Below are 18,108 nucleotides of genomic sequence, written 5' to 3' on the forward strand. Positions count from 1 at the left end.
TACAACAGCAGCCAGATTCACGCGGCGGCCCAAGAACGCCGGCGGCGCCTGCTGCTGCGGTTCCGGCTGGCTGCGCGGCTATGCCGGCTCAAGGCACAGGAGAAGGAGCCCCTGGAGAAGCTCAAGGAGCTGTTCGCCGAGTCCACCACGGGCATCGACCGGCTGGTGGTCATCGAGAACCGCTGGCGCTTCTGGATATTCTGCACCGTGTACGTCGTCTTCTTCGTCGTCACCGTCATCAGCATCGGTGAGCCACTTCTTGAGACGCCGTCACCGCCCCGTGCGCGCGTTTTGAAGCGACGGCTGTTGTGATTTCTTGAGTCACTGGGATGTATTCGCAGTCGTTGTCTGTTGTAATGATGGAGGAAGTAAAGGAATATGAGGGAGCGCCACGTGATGAAACTGAAGTCGAGAAAAGTAGGCTGAACACGTGAGCTTTAGTGCCTACACTGCCGCTCAACAGTGTACTGTAAGTAACCAACGGGTGTGGAAACAGCTTGCGGGAGCCGCGCTTGCACGTTGCAAAGACAACGATAAATGTATACGTTGCAATAGACGACCGAGCTTGCACAATTGGTATATGGGGTGAAAAAGTGCACAGAGCGGTTGGCACTACGATAGTTTATTTCTCGTATTTGCTTGAGCGAAGCTGTTAGCTTCGGTGGTCGGCATTTTTCGTGTCCCGTCCGTGAATAAAAATTATCATCATCAGCAATGGCTCATGCCCCCCTAAGCAAGCAAAAATGCAATAACTGGCTCATCGCCCTCGTAATGCAGAGGCTACAAGCACTCAGCAAAGTGAAGCGAACAGTGCGCACATTCACTGGTATCACGCACACAACGTATACAGAACAGAATACGTACGTTTCAATAAAGAACAAGCTCAAAACAAGCACACGAACCATCAGTAAAGCATTGCAAACCCGCCGTGGTTGCTCAGTGGTTATGGTGTTGGGCTGCTGAGCACGAGGTCGCGGGATCGAATCGCGGCCACGGTGGCCGCATATCGATGGGGCGAAATGCAGAAAACCCCCGTGTACTTAGATTTAGGTGCACGTTAAAGAGCCAGGTGGTTCAAATTATTCCGGAGACCCCCGCTACGGCGTGCCTCGTAATCAGATCGTGGTTTTGGCACGTAAAACCCCATATTTTTTTTTTTTAAATAAAGCATTGCATACCCCCATCAGCAGTTGTGGTGGTTTTGCAACACCTTCACTGGACATCCACGTTCGCAGTGCCGGAATGACGAGTCATCTTTTTGGAGTGAGAATCTTGCTTTTAAATGTGCCTTTGGGGTGACACGCTTTGCTCCCGTTTAACCGCCGCTTATACTTTCCACGGGCACGCTCTGCGTATGCGCCGCCAAGCCACGAACAAGAAATTCAGTATAACCTGTAAATTAGTAGTTTACTTCAAGAGGAAGCTTTGCCTCGGGCCCAACTCCGACGCCGCAGTATTCAAACACATGTAAAACGAAGAAATGCCTTTCTAAATGGCAACCACTGGGCCAATTTTAGTGAACTTTGTTGCATTTAAGAGAGAAAGTTAAATTGTAGTGACTGTAGTAAACGGAATATTGATATAGACCCTATTTTTTGTTTGCAAAGATTGACAAGAATCGTTAAGTTTGAAAAAAAAATAATAGAGAAGCACGAAGTTCACAACTCCGTAACTGAGCAACAAAGAGAGGTATCGCAGTTCTGTAAATTGCATACGTCAGAGCATTCAAAGCGGACAAATTTCATACATTATTATTTATTTCAAATGAACTTCTTACAATGTTTAGGAAGACTTTAGAAACGTTCTAACACATATTACTAGTGTATTTGAGAACCATTTATAATACATCAATTTTGTCCGCTTTATATGCATTAATAGATGCAAATTACAGAATTGTGATATCATTTTTCAGTGCTGAGTTAGCGAGTTGTAAACCTGATGGTTTCGTTTTCTGAACATTGCGATTTTCAACAGTTTTTATTTAAAAATATCGACTACCTAAATAAAAAATCTGATTTCAACAGTCACTAGATTTTAACTTTTTTTTTGCTTTTAAATGCAACAGAACTCATCAAATTCAGTGGTTGCAGTGGTTGCCGAAAAAAAAAATTTCCCTTTCCCATTTATTTAGATAGGAGCCCTCTTAAAGCGAATTCTCTCAAAGCTAAAGCTTCCTCTTAAAGCGAATTCGCTGTAACAACGTGTCATTATTGATTGGTTTGCGGCTGCTAAAGCGGGATCTACCTACTCCCCCCCAACACCACTACCCTCTACTTTCCGCGCTTATCGGTCCCCATGGCAGGAACTCAGTCCTGATGGTGGCCATGTCAGGCCATGTCAGGCCTGGTGGGGAAGCATAGGAAACACGAACTTCTACCGCAGAAGTCAAAGAGCTAAATCTTATAATAATGCAAAAATATTTTTTTTAAATGACCAGGGAACATGCGATTAGAAATGAGGACCTCCTGGTTACGAACGGAGTGTTTTGGCACGACGCCACAAAACACAAAGGGAGAGAGAGCTTATTCCGGAGCATTTGTCCGCTGTCGCGCAGCTCGGCTACGGACAACAGGAACAAAGCGCGTTCTCCTTGATGGCTGGCCGCCGATCGCTCTGTCACTGGCTACTCGGAGCTGACGGTGAGAATGAATTTTTTTTTTTTTTTGCGTGTAAGAAACATTTTCGCGTGGCAGTGTGAAGTTGTCGAGCGTTTCTGGCACGTATGCGACATCGCTCTGCCAACTTTTCTTCACTGAGGACCCATTTTAGCGGCATTTCTAGCTCCCCATTGCACGCCACTGCGATTTTTGACCGGCCACCGCAAGCTAAGGTAGGGGAAGCGGACCAATCACAGACGCCGACATCGCCCTCCTGATCCAGTTATCTGCTTTTACTGCGCGAGCTCGGACCTACCGAAACGGTCTCCAGTCCTGCGCGCTCTTCGCCTCTTGTCAGCCAATTAGATAAGAAAAACCTGTTTAGGTAGGCAGTGCTATTTGCTTTCAGAGCAAACAAAAATGGCCTCCTATAAACAAGGAGAGCGTCTGTTTGGGCTGTTCAAACAACGCCGCGGGTCACCGCCCGATGCTTCGTTAACGGTTACGTAAATTTGACGTCAGGAGATTGGAATAGAATCAGAAAGGAATAGTTTTACGTTATAGGGCCCTAGGACAACAATATGGCGTGCGTGACGTCGTCACGTGAGGGGATGAGACTCATCACAACGTACGGCTGCGCGGCAAAGCTTCAAAACTTGGGGAGCCGCTTTCGATTGTGTTATCGGTCGGAACTGAAGGGATGCAGCGCTCGTTTGACATTTTTTTATGATGATATATGGTGTTTTATGGCGCAAGAGACAATGATGGCCAAAGATCACCAAGAAATGGTTAGGTGTGATCGATTGTGCAGTCAATGACAAGGTGTAGTGACGTATTTTTATTTCCGTATCTGCGTAGAAAGTGTTCAAACTTTCCACAGGATACATATGGAAAGAACGGGCGCTACGCACACTATATTCGGCAAACGTTTAGAAGCCGCTGCTAAAATGACAAGACCATGGTGTAATAATAGTCGTTTATTATACACTGTGGACAAGGCCCGTCACTTGGATTTGGTACAGCTATATTGTATAGCACGACCTGCGCTTCGCAGCTCACGAGAGAGAAGTCAAGTGCTGCCATTCTTAATGTTTCTTTTTGATGTTTTTTTGAGTAAAGAGAGCTATACGAGGGTTACGGTAAGCGACTAGACGATATTGATATACTCACGTGAAACGAGCGCGAAACATTTGTCAATGACTTTACATAAGTCGCAGGACTGTAACGGGGTCCATTTAAATGCGGCTTCATGAAGGCACGAATTACCTATACCCGGTCCGCTGCGTATATAAGTTGAGGATGAAGCTGATCCTCGTATTCACTATAAAGCAGGTGCAATGTTGCCATCTGTCGTCACAAACGAACGTAGCGCATAGTTATCTCCCTTCTGAGCGCAAATGTGGCATACCATTAGATGATTATGTGTGATTAAGCTTTTCCTCACGGGCTTCGTTGGCCTAGTTGCCCCATTCAGCCTTTCAGGCACTGGTGTCACGAAGCGTTCGTATGCGTTAGCGTAATCACGAGGCGTATGTGTTCTTTTTTTTTTTTTGGACTAAACGTTGCGAGTAATCGTCGCGCCCAAATGTTCACAATGGCCGCCTCAAGAGAGAGGTAGACATTTATTACGGTATAAAATATCAGAGGTTGGCCTGAATCAAAAGTTCTGACCTGCTACTCAGCATTGGGGAAGGGAGACGGCGTTGAAAGGAGAGAGAAGGAGAGAGGTGCTGATGATGAGGGCGAATATGGTGGCGAGTGAACTTGAACAGCAAATACTCTTCAAAGCATCAAATCTAGACCGCTCTCGTGCAAGAATTTGGTTGGAGCTTTCACAACATCACGCCGACAAGACTCCGGCCAAGGTCCCAACAGAACCTTTTCAGAGAAAGGTTTATTGGTAAACTTGAGCAAACGTTGTACCAATTGATTGTATTTGCACAGCATATCGTGGGCAAATGCACAAGACGTGTTCTTTTGTCACGGGTACCTCGCACACCTCGCAGTCTGGACTGTCTGCACGGCCAATAAGTTGTAAGTACCACCGAGTGAACGCCACACGTAGTCGTAACCTGTGAAGCAAACTTGCATACATTATTTTGAACGTGGGCGGTAACTTGTAAGTTTGCGTACAGTCCGTGAAGGCGTCTATGACGGTGAGTCGGCAGAGCCCAGTATGTTCTAGTGTTTTCGTACAATAGTGTATACACAAGAGCATTAGTGTCTGGTCGAGAAAACGGGATCGACACTTGCGCGGAATTATTAGATTGCGCTCCGGCTAGCACGAACGCAAACTGGTTTAATTATCAATGCGACATGTGTTGCCTTACAGGAAAAACGCTTCAAAACCATTTCGAATACCGCGACATCGTGTCCATATCAATGACCGAAGGCAACAGTCTTCAACTCCCCGCCGTCACGTTCTGCAACCTGAACCCGCTCAGGGCCTCGGCTGTGTGTTCGGCCGACACACTGGGACTGATCAACGGTACCATAAGAAACATCCTCTGCGATCAGACAGGACCCATGGTGCGTAAGTGCGAAAATAACTCCTCGCTTACAAGCACTGCTTAAAGCATTGTTCAGTTCAGCTGTCCATATTATCTCTTCTGCATGCATGTATAGACAGCAATAACCTACTTGCTTCAACGTTCAAATCGTCTCGCTATTGAAGCGAATATGTAAAAGTGAACTGGCAGTGACAATGCAAGACAAACATTTCATATAAGTATTTCGGCTTGTCATTTATTGTGACTATTTCAACCAAAAGTTTTTGTGAACGTAATGCGTCTGTGAATCGTGAGTCGCATGATCACGCGCTCTTAGGCACTTTGAATTTGAAGTGATAAGCTGCCTATCGCCATTGGCCGGCAGCTGTCCTTACGAATCGCGATAGCGTACGAGCTATACTTATAACACTGTTCAGGGTTCTTGGCTACACTTTGCAGCCTCGTATGCGCGTAGGGAATCGAATTTATCACATTACGAGCGAATTCAACTTAGTGAAAGCCACTCAATTTGCTTGATAATAGACGGTATCGAAGTGCAGCCAATATCAGGGTATGGAACAGCGAATGTTTCAAAATATGGCTGAGGAAAAGTAAATTTTTACGCTGGTACTCGCTAGTACACGCTAGTACATGTCCCGTCCATGCAAACTGAAAGAAGGAAGAAAATCACTTGCAAGCGCTTCAGTGTAAGTCTTAATTGGTAGTTAATTTTCGGAGTTGCATTCCCTCGATGCTTATCGCCGTCCCGTACGCGATGTCACATGCCTTTCCTGTCTATTCGGTGGGCCTCCCTTCAGGACATTGCCGCAGTACATAACTTCACGACCGAGGAGTTGTACCCGTTTTTAAACGTCGCTCGGAAATACAACAACAGCCAGACACTGCTCACTCTTGGACACACTAAGCAGAGGATGGTCCTGAACTGCACCGTCAAGGGAGAGAGCTGCCTGGATGACAGGTGGGAGCAAGATTAGCCACTTTGCGCACATTTTATTATCGTTAGTTGCTTTTGTTCAAGCTGGAAATTGCATTCACACGACTAATAAGTCCTACTATAGTATACGTACTGAACAAGCAGACATCATTTCGCACTTTTGCAGCGTAAGCTGCTGTGGGTTCATTCCAATAGCCGTTTCGGTTGGCGATGGTGTCCGCCACTGCCTGTGGTGTCCGGTGTCCGTAGCACCTATCACCGGGATTGAGAGAGAGATTTAAAAAAATGTTTCTGCCGAGGCCAGGGGTACCTGGAATAAGGGACCTTCCCACTTTCACTGACAAGTCACTTTTTCAAATAAAGGTTTATACATTCATTCATGCCGGTATCGAACCTGAGCCCGCTACGCGGGAGTCAGATACTCCACCACTGTGCCAAGCCAACGCTTTTCTTTGTCTTTACTGCAATGAATTATTGGTAGATTTATGCAAAATTAGTTACGCCAACGCTTGCTAGCCTGCAGCGGAAAAATGCACTACAAACGCGCCCTAGCTTGCGAGGACACGCGATGTGACATGCTCGCCGCGTAGCGTCGATACGTGCACACTTTGCATTGTATTTGAATGTTATTATACGAGGTAGCACGCCATGTAGCATATGCACAGGTAGCTGTACAAGGTAGAAGGTTTGACGAAGAAAAAAACGTTTCCACTCGGTCGTGCAAACCTTAGGCACAGCGAAACTGTCGATCCTCAAGTCTTACTGGCTGCTACTGCTAGGTATTAACTTGGTTGCAGCTAGGTCTTGACTTGGTTTAACTTAACTACGCATGTAGGGAAGGTATTCTCGAGCGATCATTTTCGGAGGTACCTTCCCTTTGGCGACATTTCGCGTGAAAGCGCTGGACGCGTCGGCGCGCCTACGAGCGACAGCGTTCCTGGCATGCCGCAAACGCAGGCAGGCTAACCAAGGTTGGTACAGTGCCAAGAACGCTGTTGCTTGCCGACGCCGAACGCGTTGGAGGCTAGCCGCTCGATATCTAGCGAAAGTTGACACGACTACAGTGGCTAGAATGGGGAAGTGTGACGAGCGGCACGCAGCGCCTACGGGGCGCATTGAAGCCACCGGCAGGGAGCCGCGAGGGGGCGCGCGCTGTTGTTGACAGGTACCTTCTTTTGAAGTCAGAGAAGCACAAAGCAAAATTAGTTTTGAAGAAAGGCTCAGGAACATGGATGAAAATAAATGGGCGGCTAAAGTGCACAAGTATCTCTACATGAAAAGCGTGGACACAGAATGGAGGAAGAGGTCAAGGAAGTTGGCAACCAAGTACAGGATAATCGAAACTGTAAATAGACAACCAGGGGTCATCAGAAGAAAGAAAGTGAGAGAAATAGAGACCGTGAATTGGATGCAAAGAATGGAAACGAAAAGGACAATGGAGATTTACAAGAATGAGAAGAAAGAAATTAGAAGGGAAAATCTGTACGATAACACAAAGGGCAGTGCCTTGCTATTTGAGGCTCGAGCCGGTTGCCTAAGGACGAAAACATATCGGAACAAATATTCGGAACTAGATGAGACATGTGTATGCTGCAGTAAAGATCCAGAGACCACTCAGCACATCCTAATGGAATGCGACGGGATCCACCCAGCGAGAACCGTAGGTAACGTGCAACTCCCAGAAGCGCTTGGGTTTAAAGTGGAAGGAAACATAAACAGATCAGCCGTAGAGATCAGCAAGAGACGATTAGAGTACTGGTGGAAAAAAAGCAGGGAAAAGATGGATACGACCTGATCTCTTAAAATCATAGGCAGCGGTACAAGCTAAATTTTTGAAAAAGGTATACAAAAATGCGAGATAAAGAACATGTGTAGTATACCTGATTAAATCAAGCAGGCAAGGTGACTATTTGTCGCCACCCCGTTTCAAAGGGGATGCCACAAAATCATCATCATCATCAGGTGGGGTGCCTCGATGTCAGCGCCGCGGATCGAGGTACCCTATTGACACGTCGCCCGATGCGAGTCGCGCCGGCTCTGCTGCTTCAGTGACGGCGCCCGCCCTGACCTGTGGGAAGTAGCGCTCGTTTCTTTTAGGAGCGAAGCTCCTTTCGCTCCTTATAAGGAGCTTCGTAATAATAATTTTTAGGATAATAATAAGTAATAATAATTTTTAGGAGCGAAGCTCCTTATAGCGGCACCCGTTCCGTCCCCGTCGTAGTAGTAGTAGTGTGTAACCAGTCTGAGAAAAATGAGAAAAAAATTCCGAAGTTGTGTCCGTAGTGCGGAATCGAACCAGGGACCCCTCGCTTCCGAGCGCGCGGCGTTAGCCCACTACGCCACGAAGCGCACATAGACACACGCACCACGATAGCAATAAATACCCAACATTAACGAAAGGCCGCGTTTCTAGCGCGTTTCTAACGCGTTTGTGCTAGCGCGTTACGGCCCGTGTAAGAAGCTGGTGTAAGACGCTGTGGCCTCTCCGCCTTACCTTTAACGCGTTTCGAACGCGCTGCCCAAGGCGGTGGCAAGTCAAGTTCAAGTCGAGGAGCGTTTATGAATACGGGGGGTATACTCTCTCAGCAGTCATGTGATGGCGTCGGCAAACGCGGTGCACGTTCCGGTATGTGTAAATGGCTGCGTAAGACGCTGTGGCCGCTCCCCCTTACTAGAGAGTACTGCACGTTTCTAACGCGTTTGTGCTAGCGTCCCCTTAAGCGGGAGATCCGATGATTCCCTCCGGAGCTTCGCCCACTCATCATCATTCACCCCGTGGATATGCTGTGATTTTTTTGTGCTGCAGCAAGTCTATATGCGTACGCATGGCGCGAAAACATTGTTTCGTGCCTGGGTGGTACTATCGTACTGCTGCCAAATTTTTGCTCACCATGAACTGCCTTAGTTTCTACGATATGGCCAAAGCTCCCAGTAGTGGCAACTGTGAAGGGGGCGATCTGACACTTCTCCTCAGCAGTGAGGATGTAAACCATGAACTGGACACACTGCTGGATAGTGGGAAGGTTGAAGAAGCTTCTCACATGATAAAGAAGTCCACAATGCTTTATTTACACAGTAGCCCAGAAGCACACGGACGACGAAATAAACAGACGGAACAGATAGTTTACTAATAACTGGGTGTTTATTGCACGAAAGCATATATATATATATATATATATATATATATATATATATATATATATATATCACCACGTGCGTGAAGGAAGACACACAAACAAATCACCCTAGCAAGTTTAACTGACACAGGCGCTTAACGCGACAAACACTCAGTTGTTAGCGCTCTGTCCCGTCGGTTTCTTTCGCCGTTCGTGTGCTTCTGCGGTACTGTATAAATAATGTCATACGAACTAGCCCACCAGTCTGTACTTCTGAATCCGCAATGCTCCCCGACCATGATTATGCTGAAAAGATATGGGACTCGCGGCTAGTCTTCTGCGTGACAGGGTATCTAGCACGCAAACCAATCCTGAAATCTGTGTGCAAGGAATGCTTTGACGAGCTCCTTGTTGCCGCCGGCGAAGCCAATTGAACAGGTGGCAGTGTTCACCAAGTTCGGCGTCAATGGGGGCATCATTTACCCTTCTGAGAAGCTCTTTTCATTTGTATAGACGCCCTTGAAACCACTTTTTTCCATATAGTTCAGTTACAACGAGCTGCCCAGTGACAGCTTGGAAGGAGCTTCTCTCCTGCCTGCACAAAAACGACGTACATACTGGGCTGTGCACCGCATGGCCCCAGCCTTACCAACTAGGTTACAAATTTCTTTTAGATGCGAAGCAGCTTATGGTCGGGGCTATGTCACCCCCTCCCTCCCTCCGCCGTGCGGCGTCCACACCCCTACTGCGCATGCACATCCTCCTCCCCCTCCTCTCCTTGTCTCATCGCCTCTCCTCTCGGCATTCCTCCTCTCCTCTCCGACGCTCTTCTCCTCTCCGGATTGCGCAACGAATGGCAACACCTGCGGCTCCGCGCGCGATAATGCGAAGCAGCTTAGGTTAGAGGCGCGACGGTAGGCGCTGCATACTCCGCTGAGGGGCGCCACAACGCGCAGAACTGTTGTCGACGCCGTCGGCGCTTTACCCGCGTTCGCACCGAACGCGCGTGGCGTTGGTGACTGTTGCCGGTGCCTCTGGGGGCGGCTCGGAGGTTTTCGACGAGATCAGCCATTACTCGTCGAGCAGCGTCGGAAATCTTACCTACGCAACGCCGCGATGAGTGCCACGGACAGCGCCAGCGTCAACGCCAGTGTCAGCGCCGTGGTCGACCCCATGGCTGCTTCGCATACTACTCAGGGTTCCCCTACGGGAAGATGGTGTAATTTTTTTTGGTCAACCGTTTGCACTGCTACACGATGGCACTCAACAAAGAGAGAGCGTCTTCCCGTGAAAAGTAGGAAGCACCTGAAGTTCAGGCGCGTCACTAAGCAGAGAATAACATAAGGCTGACAACGTTGTGTTTGAAGTGTTTGTGAACAATCTATTTTTTTTTCTCGTGAGAAAAAAAAAAGCACCAGCTCAGGTGCGTCGCGTAGCAAAACATCATCGATGACTGAGAATGGTTTGTTTTAAACGGATTTTGAGCCACTCTTTAAAAATGAGTTGTTCGCAAACAGTGTGCCAAAAATAAAATGTGCTGCCGACCGACCACTGGGAATTTCCTTGCTTTGCGTTCGATAAGGTGTCAGCGGGAGTAAATCGGCTAACGCAAGCTACATTCTACCATCGACGCGCAAGCGTGTGGCAGCGCCACCTCGCCACGCGTGAGCCGGCGCGTTCAACACACTTCCCCATTCTAGCCATTGTAACACGACTAGGCGCAGCCCCTTTTATCACAAACTCCGAGGCCAAGCGCATGCACACTGGGCGAAAGCTATGCACATTGCACAGTGTACTGACGGCGCGCAGCAGACGACACGCCGGGATGACGCCACAGCGCATGCGCAGTAGCGCGCAACTGGCGGGTGCTCGGCGGAGCCGTGTCTGTGTCGGGCGAAGTGAGCGCGCACCTGCGCCGGCGGTTACTAGGCAACGCGAGGTGACGTCATGGCTACTGCTTCGGCGCATGCGCGGCTAGGCAGCGCGGGCGGCGTCGGCATCAGCTCTGCGCGTTGCCTCGTTGGTGCTGCTACAATTTCTTTCTCTCTCCAGCTCGCACTCATTGTCTCTTTCCCTCTCCCGAGCATGCTCTCATTCCCCCTCCTTAACGTCCCATGTCAAGGCAACATGTGCAGTGCACGGAGAAGAGGCGAGGCACACGCCGCTCCGCGAGGTGGTTGCTAGGCAACGCAGTAACGTCGTAGCTCGGCGAGGTTCTGCAGCAGCAGGTGGTACTTTTTACGGTTAGCTAGAACAGCTTCGCTGTTAATAGAAGTTTAAGGAGATGTACACAAAAATTCTAGAAAGAAAAGTCACAGGCCTGCGCGGCACACGCAGCACAGTCGTAGCGTAAGCAGGTGGAGCGGCTCAAGAGTAGCTCTAATTTGGGCACCACGCACAACAGGGTCTTCACGGCAGTCTGTTCGTCTCGTTTTGACGAGAACGATCTGAACTGCCCACCCGGCGTCGGTGGCGAGCTGCGGCTTGTAATGCTCTCTGCACAGCAGTCAGCTGAGCCCGATCAAGACTTACAACTGCAATTTACATGTCGGGCACGCTGTGTTTGCAGGCACCTTAACTAAAAGTTAAGGGACCTTAACTAGGCACCTTAACTCGGCAGCTCGGGCAGCTCGGGATCGCGTTGATTGCGCGCCTCGTCTTAATCGAATCTCGTCGTCTGCGCCTGCGCACGCTGCGTTTGCAGGCACCTTACCTAGATGGCGCCACTATACTGGCGGAGGCCCGGGTCGTCTGCCCCTGTGCGCTTGCCTTATAGGGCATTTTCCGCTGCCCGATAGCAAGCGCTTGCGTCGCTCAGTGGTAGAGTATCTGGCTCCCACGCAGCGGGCGCGGGTTCGTTCCCGGCGGGAATCTGGTACTTTTTTTCGCATTTCCGGCGATATCGGTTACGGCGGCGGACGCCGTCGGCGGCGGCATCATCGCGACCCGAAACGGCTATTGGAATGAGCCCATAATAGCTTACGCTGTAAAAAGTGGGCAGCTTGCACTATATAGTGGTGCAAGGCTGGAGTAAACAGCGGAGCTGGTGATCGACCTAGCTTCTTCCAGGTTTTACTAGGCTTGGCTAAGTTTTGCTAGGAAATGGTAAGTGCTGCGCACGGTATTCCGAATTGGCTCGCCACCGACGCGCAGATTCTCGCTTGGCCGCGCGACGCGCTTCTAGATGTGCGGCTTCTTTTTGGGGTGTCCGGATCTTCTTTGGTCGTCCCATGTCAAGACTACATGTACTCGCCACAGAGTCAACGAAAGTTGGGCCGCCGTCGCGGCGGCTCTAAGCTTAATCTCCCCGGTGACGTCACGGCCAAGCTGCGCCTCCACACTTACCGGTGCGTGGCTGGTCGAAACCTGCCGAGCCGCCGCCAGAGGCGCCGGCTGCAGTCACGGACTAGGGAGCCAACATGCAAGCGCTGAGCTTGCATGTAGGCTCCCTCACGGACACCGCGCGCCTTTGGCGCGAACGCGGGGAAACGCGTACGGCGTCGGCAGCTGCTCTGCGCGTTGCCTCGTTAGTGCTGCTCCAATTTCTCTCTCTCTCTCTCTCTCGCTCTCATTTTATCTTTCTCTCTTCCGAACATAGCGCGCGCCGCGCGCATTCTTTCCTTCCCTCTCCTTAACGTCCCATGTCAAGCCAACATGTACACGGCACGGAGAGGAGGCGAAGCACACGCCGATCCGCGAGGTGGCCATTGATAGGCAACGCGCGGTGCCGTCATCGCCAGGCGCAGTTTCTTGCTCGCACTACGCGGCCTAACCAAGAGCTTAAACAGCTCCGCTGTTAAAACGAAGTGGAATAGTTTTACGTTATACGGCCCTGATGAAATCAAGCTGGCTAGGTGACTATGTCCCAGCCGCGTCTCAAAGGAGATGTCAATAAATGATCATCATCATCGTTAGCTGGCTAGGTGACTGTTTGTCACCGCTTTGTTTCAAAGGGGATGCCAATAAATGCTCATCGTCATCATTACCATCTTCATTAGCATCGTAGCGTGCCACTTGTCACGCGATGTGAGATGCGCGCCGCATAGCGTCGGTACGTGCACACATTTATTGCAGTTGCGTATTAATACACCAGGTGGCACACCATGTAGCAGTTGCACAGGTAGTGGTACAAGGTAAATACAAACCCGCGCTGTCATATCTCGATTTCGCCAGTCAAAAGGGGAAGGGGAACAGTTCTCATCTTCGCCTATATGCCTCTGCCCTGTTGTCAGACTTAACGCCACAAGCAACAGCCGCGTCACATCAGGGTGGAGCTTTGCGCCGATCCTCACTCTCTTGCATGCGCAATCATGCGAGCGACAATTAAAATTTGGAGTCGGATATCTCGGAGCACAGACATGCTAGGATAATTCTTCCAAGTGAAACTGTGTAGAAACATGACTGCCTCTAACTTTTGAATACAAACATACACACTTACTGCAGTCAATAAAAGGACAATTATTCAATTTTAGTTAATTCGGCTGCTGACAGAGATAATTATCATCTCACTTTGTGTCCCCCTGGTCACATAACTTATTTGCACAGGTGGTCTTCGCGTGCCTCCCAGTGCCTAATTTTAAGAAAACCATAAAACCTAATTTTGAACACCCGGTATAGATGCCGCAACGTATAGTGGACCCCTATATGCACACTTCCTTCTCTTCATGATCATCAATCGCCACTGCTTTCGTTTCCCGTTCCGCAGTATCAGGCCACAGCAAGCTAGTTCAGGCCGACCTCTCTGCATGATTGTAAATAATCTATAACCCCTATCTTTCTCTCAAATAACGTTGAGGTTATGCGTATGATTGTTGGAGTCATTAAGGAGGTAGCGGCCGAATACTGCACCAGAGAGTCCAATTCCTGTTCTGGTGAAGGAGTGACGTTGTTGAAGCTCAGTGGGTGCCGTTAAAAAATAACCCCAAATCTGTCCATGGCATCTCATATCTGCCGATAATTTCTTCTTATGTACTCGTAATTGAACTTATTTGACGATAAGGCTATCTACGGGTTTCTCACACAGGTATTGCCCAAATGCGAAATTTTCTCCGCTTAAATTATTCCACGTGTTAGGCGATCCCTTTGCGTGCCCACAGCAGTGCACGTATTAAACAGTGGCGAGCAATAACACGACCTGTACAGTGGACACCTAGCCATCCTTCTAGTGCGGGTTTTACATTGTAGTCAAGCTCCCTCAATCTATCGTTGGCTCAGTGGCCCGTGTGTCTAACATAAAACTTTCCGCACGTCAAGAAAATTTGATACACTACATTGCCAATGCAGTCAATGTACTTCGTTTTATGTTTCTTTTCGTATTCTATTTCCGGAAGCATTATATTAGACGGCCTAGTCAAACGGCAAATACGGCTCAATTTTTGTTCTCTGCAGCGACTTGTCCACACCTTGTCTTGTGTTTTCTTTCTTACTTTCTTTCTTTCTTTGTTATGTTAGGCCTAACGTTAATAAACAGGAAGAGAGCGGTGTGGATCAAAAAACAGGGATAGCCGATATTCTAGTTGACATTAAGCGGAAAAAGTGGAGCTGGGCAGGCCATGTAATGCGTAGGATGGATAACCGGTGCACCATTAGAGTCACAGAATGGATACCAAGAGAAGGGAAGCGCAGTCGAGGACGGCAGAAAACTAGGTGGGCTGATGAAGTTAGGAAATTTGCAGGCGTAAGTTGCAATCAGCTAGTGCCAAGACAGGGGTAACTGGAGATCGCAGGGAGAGGCCTTCGTCCTGCAGTGGACATGAATATAGGATGATGATGATGATGATGTGCGTATGAGCGAACTATGAACCATTGAATTTCGCGAGGTGCTCGCGGCCGTCGTCTTTATGGCGCGTAACGCGTCCTCTGGCCGAACTTCCAACAGACCGGAGGGCGTATTCACAAAGTGCCTCGTTCGTAAGTGCACTTTTTTTTTTGTCGGCTGGCTGCTTTCACTTATAATACGTCCAGAATCAGGATTGGCTGAATTTTTCTCCTACAAAATATTCATGCGTAAGAGCATTTTGCGAATATGGGCCCATATTCTTAAGACCGCGAAATGATCACTGAAAACACGCATGAACGTGGAACACACGCGACGGAGCGCTTTTTGTGTTTACGCCCGTCTCACAAGCTCGTCATTTTGCGCTTATAACGTCAGTCCCTTGAAACAAGAACAAGTTAAAACGAAGATTGCGCTCATAGTCATAGCACCCGTCGCGCGAGCGCTGAGCGTCGCAATTGTGGCAACGCTATACAGGAGCGTGGAGAGTCGAATTACGGAAGCGACCGAAGGAAAGGTAGTAGAGGAGGAGGAGGACGGGAGCGGGGGGAGGTCGGTATATGGGAGGCCGGTAGCGGCTAAAGCCTGCCCCACCCACCGAAAGTTACAGAGGACACGTAGCTAACGCTAACGCCGATAGAGCTAGACGCGGAAAATGTGCAACACGCGCTATCGTGATGAGGCGATTAGCGGCGCCCAAGATCACAGCAGTCAGAACGCTCCCGATGAAGGCCATGACCTGCGGACTAGAAGGGGTCGTTTGAGTCACAGCTGGCCAACGGAAGAACAGCGAAATTGCATCAGGCGACACGACGACCGAGGACGAGGAAAAGTGAGGCAACGTCAGATAACGACAGCTTTCCGCGGTGCGAATCGGGTGTCAGCACGTACGCGCCCTCGGCGCTCACGCGGACGAAACTGAAACAGCTGCCATGACCGCAATAACTAAACGATTCTATGCTCATTCGACTCCAAAGCTATTCCTTTCGCCCATCGGCATCGGCTCGAGCGGCGCCTCGCTTAAGTTGTCACCAGTCAGCTGTCAGTTGGCGCGGCCGGTTTGTGAGAACTGTACAGAAAGAAAGAAAGAAAGAAAGAAAGAAGGAAAGAAAGAAAGAGAGAAAGAAAGAAGGAAAGAAAGCTGCGTTAATGCCAGTCCGGAAGATGGCGATGTGTGATGATTACAAGTAGAGTTGCTGTATAGGCTCTTTTTATATATAGGCTCCCTAAAGGGAGCCTCTACAGTAACTCTTAAGCGCCGCTAGAATCTCTGGAGGCGGTGCGAGCTGCGTGCGGAAGTGGCGAAACCCGAGCCAGAGTTGTAATACACTGAGCTTGCAAGTCTAATTACAAGCAAGTAGCGATGACCAAGTCGCGCTCGTTTTCAAAGGGATTCGCCTCTTGTCACACGCCCCCCGAGTTAAAGCTATATGTATATGCTTTAATGTTATGTTGCGAAGAATGGGATCCTTGCAAGGAGCGGCATCTTTTCAAGAGAGCTTCTTGTGCCCATGCAACATCGTATCCCGCTGTTCCTTTATCGGACGCTGCTATAGTCCTTTGAAGGTCTTTATTTTTTGGCATCAAATTGGGGGGAAGGGGAGGGGGGGGGGGACACAAGGAACACGTTTTCCGAGAAGCGCTTTCACACCAGGTCCTTTGAACTAGGCTACCTTTCCATCACGCGCTTTTCAGGCAGTCGCTTATTTGTACGACTTTGAGAATTCCAGCGTCTATGCCGAGTATCTCGGTGTATTTCAACTATACTGAGTATTCCCTTTTCTTTACCCGTCCGTGAAGTAAAACGTCGGGCTCTGTAGGCAGAGACAACCTCCAGCGAACCGAATTCTTCAGAACGCTTCATAACACGTGATCGCGAATATCAGACGGTACTCGTCGCAAAGAGATGCTAGTTATAAAAGCGTAAAAAACGTAAAAAGAAAAAGAGAAGAATGTGGTAGAGATTGATATCATCTGAAGATTCTACCGGGCTACCACCCATTGCTCTGAGGTAGAAAATTGAAGAATAGGAACTTTTGAGTGCTCAGCGGCACTGGGCCGTTCTTTCTTTCTTTCTTTCTTTCTTTCTTTCTTTCTTTCTTTCTTTCTTTCTTTCTTTCTTTCTTTCTTTCTTTTCTCGCCATCCGGGCCCCGCCTTCTTGCCTTCAGTGCAGTTATGCCGCGTGCGTCGCTGACGGTGGGTGAGGAGGCAGAGGCATGCGGCCGTCCGGCTAGGAGACCTCCAGATGTGTGGAAGGCCAAGAGATGGCCGTTTCATTCAACTTTTGCGTATTCTGCGCAGATGGCGGGTCTTGCGAAGAATTCCGGCGGCGGCAGTGGCGGCTGATGTGAAGCATGCACGCGTACTCGGTTTCACTTACGTGCCGTTGAAGTGTCTTTGCCTATATATGCCACGTAGAAGGAGAGCAGCTTTGCGCACCACCTAAGATAATGTAATCTTGTAAATTCCTGCAGCGGACCCACCAGTGCTATAGTTCACTGCCCAGCACTGCGCGTTACAACGATGATACGTCCTTTGTGCGAAAGTGTTGGCCGCGGTTATAGTAGGCGAGAAGAAAGCATAGTGAAGCAGTGGTTCAAGCAAACGGGAGGTGCGTGCGAAACTCTGGTTTCGAAATCAACATACAGAATATGGAAGACCGCTTACAGTTTGCGCTTCCAACTAATCCTGACAATTTGTCGTTGCCTGATGTGCCCTTGACGTCCCTTGATTTTCCACGGGTATCTCCATCGAAATGAGGCACCTGCACGAAATGCATCATCCCCACGCGTTTATCACAGCAACAGCAAAAACCGTGCGCGGCAACTGCAGCTGAATATGCGAGCGGCTATATTCTGCGCAGCAGCGCGGGCGAAGCAGACGTAAGTACGAAAGATGGCAGTGTAGACAAACGAGGGGTATCAAAAAGTTCTGATCATCGCCAAGAAATAAAGTTACGAAAAGTTTTATTTTACTTTGTAGTTATTAAGACTTCTTGGCGTAGTCATAATTCAAATTCACACATTTCCTCTAAGCGTTTCTAAGACCTCCGTAGACCTTCATTGTTAGAGTTCTATAATATGATACAACACGGAAAACCACAGTTCGACCTCTTGAATGAATTCATCTGTATCATCAAATCGCCGACTTCGCACTAAATTTTCAACTTTTGGA

At 48.9% G+C, this 18,108-nt stretch overlaps 1 protein-coding gene across 1 annotated transcript in view; it reads left to right on the forward strand.

The window, feature by feature from the left end:
• LOC119450302 (acid-sensing ion channel 1C-like) overlaps positions 1-18,108 on the forward strand; it is a gene marked incomplete at its 5' end in the record, with an annotated part of 44,281 nt that continues 26,173 nt past the window's right edge. The window contains 3 exons of the mRNA XM_037713725.2: positions 1-247; positions 4,930-5,126; positions 5,905-6,065. Coding sequence (XP_037569653.2) covers positions 1-247; positions 4,930-5,126; positions 5,905-6,065 — 605 coding nt within the window. The remainder of the gene's footprint in view (positions 248-4,929; positions 5,127-5,904; positions 6,066-18,108) is intronic.

Source organism: Dermacentor silvarum, chromosome 4 (assembly GCF_013339745.2).
Source record: "Dermacentor silvarum isolate Dsil-2018 chromosome 4, BIME_Dsil_1.4, whole genome shotgun sequence".
NCBI lineage: Eukaryota > Metazoa > Arthropoda > Arachnida > Ixodida > Ixodidae > Dermacentor > Dermacentor silvarum.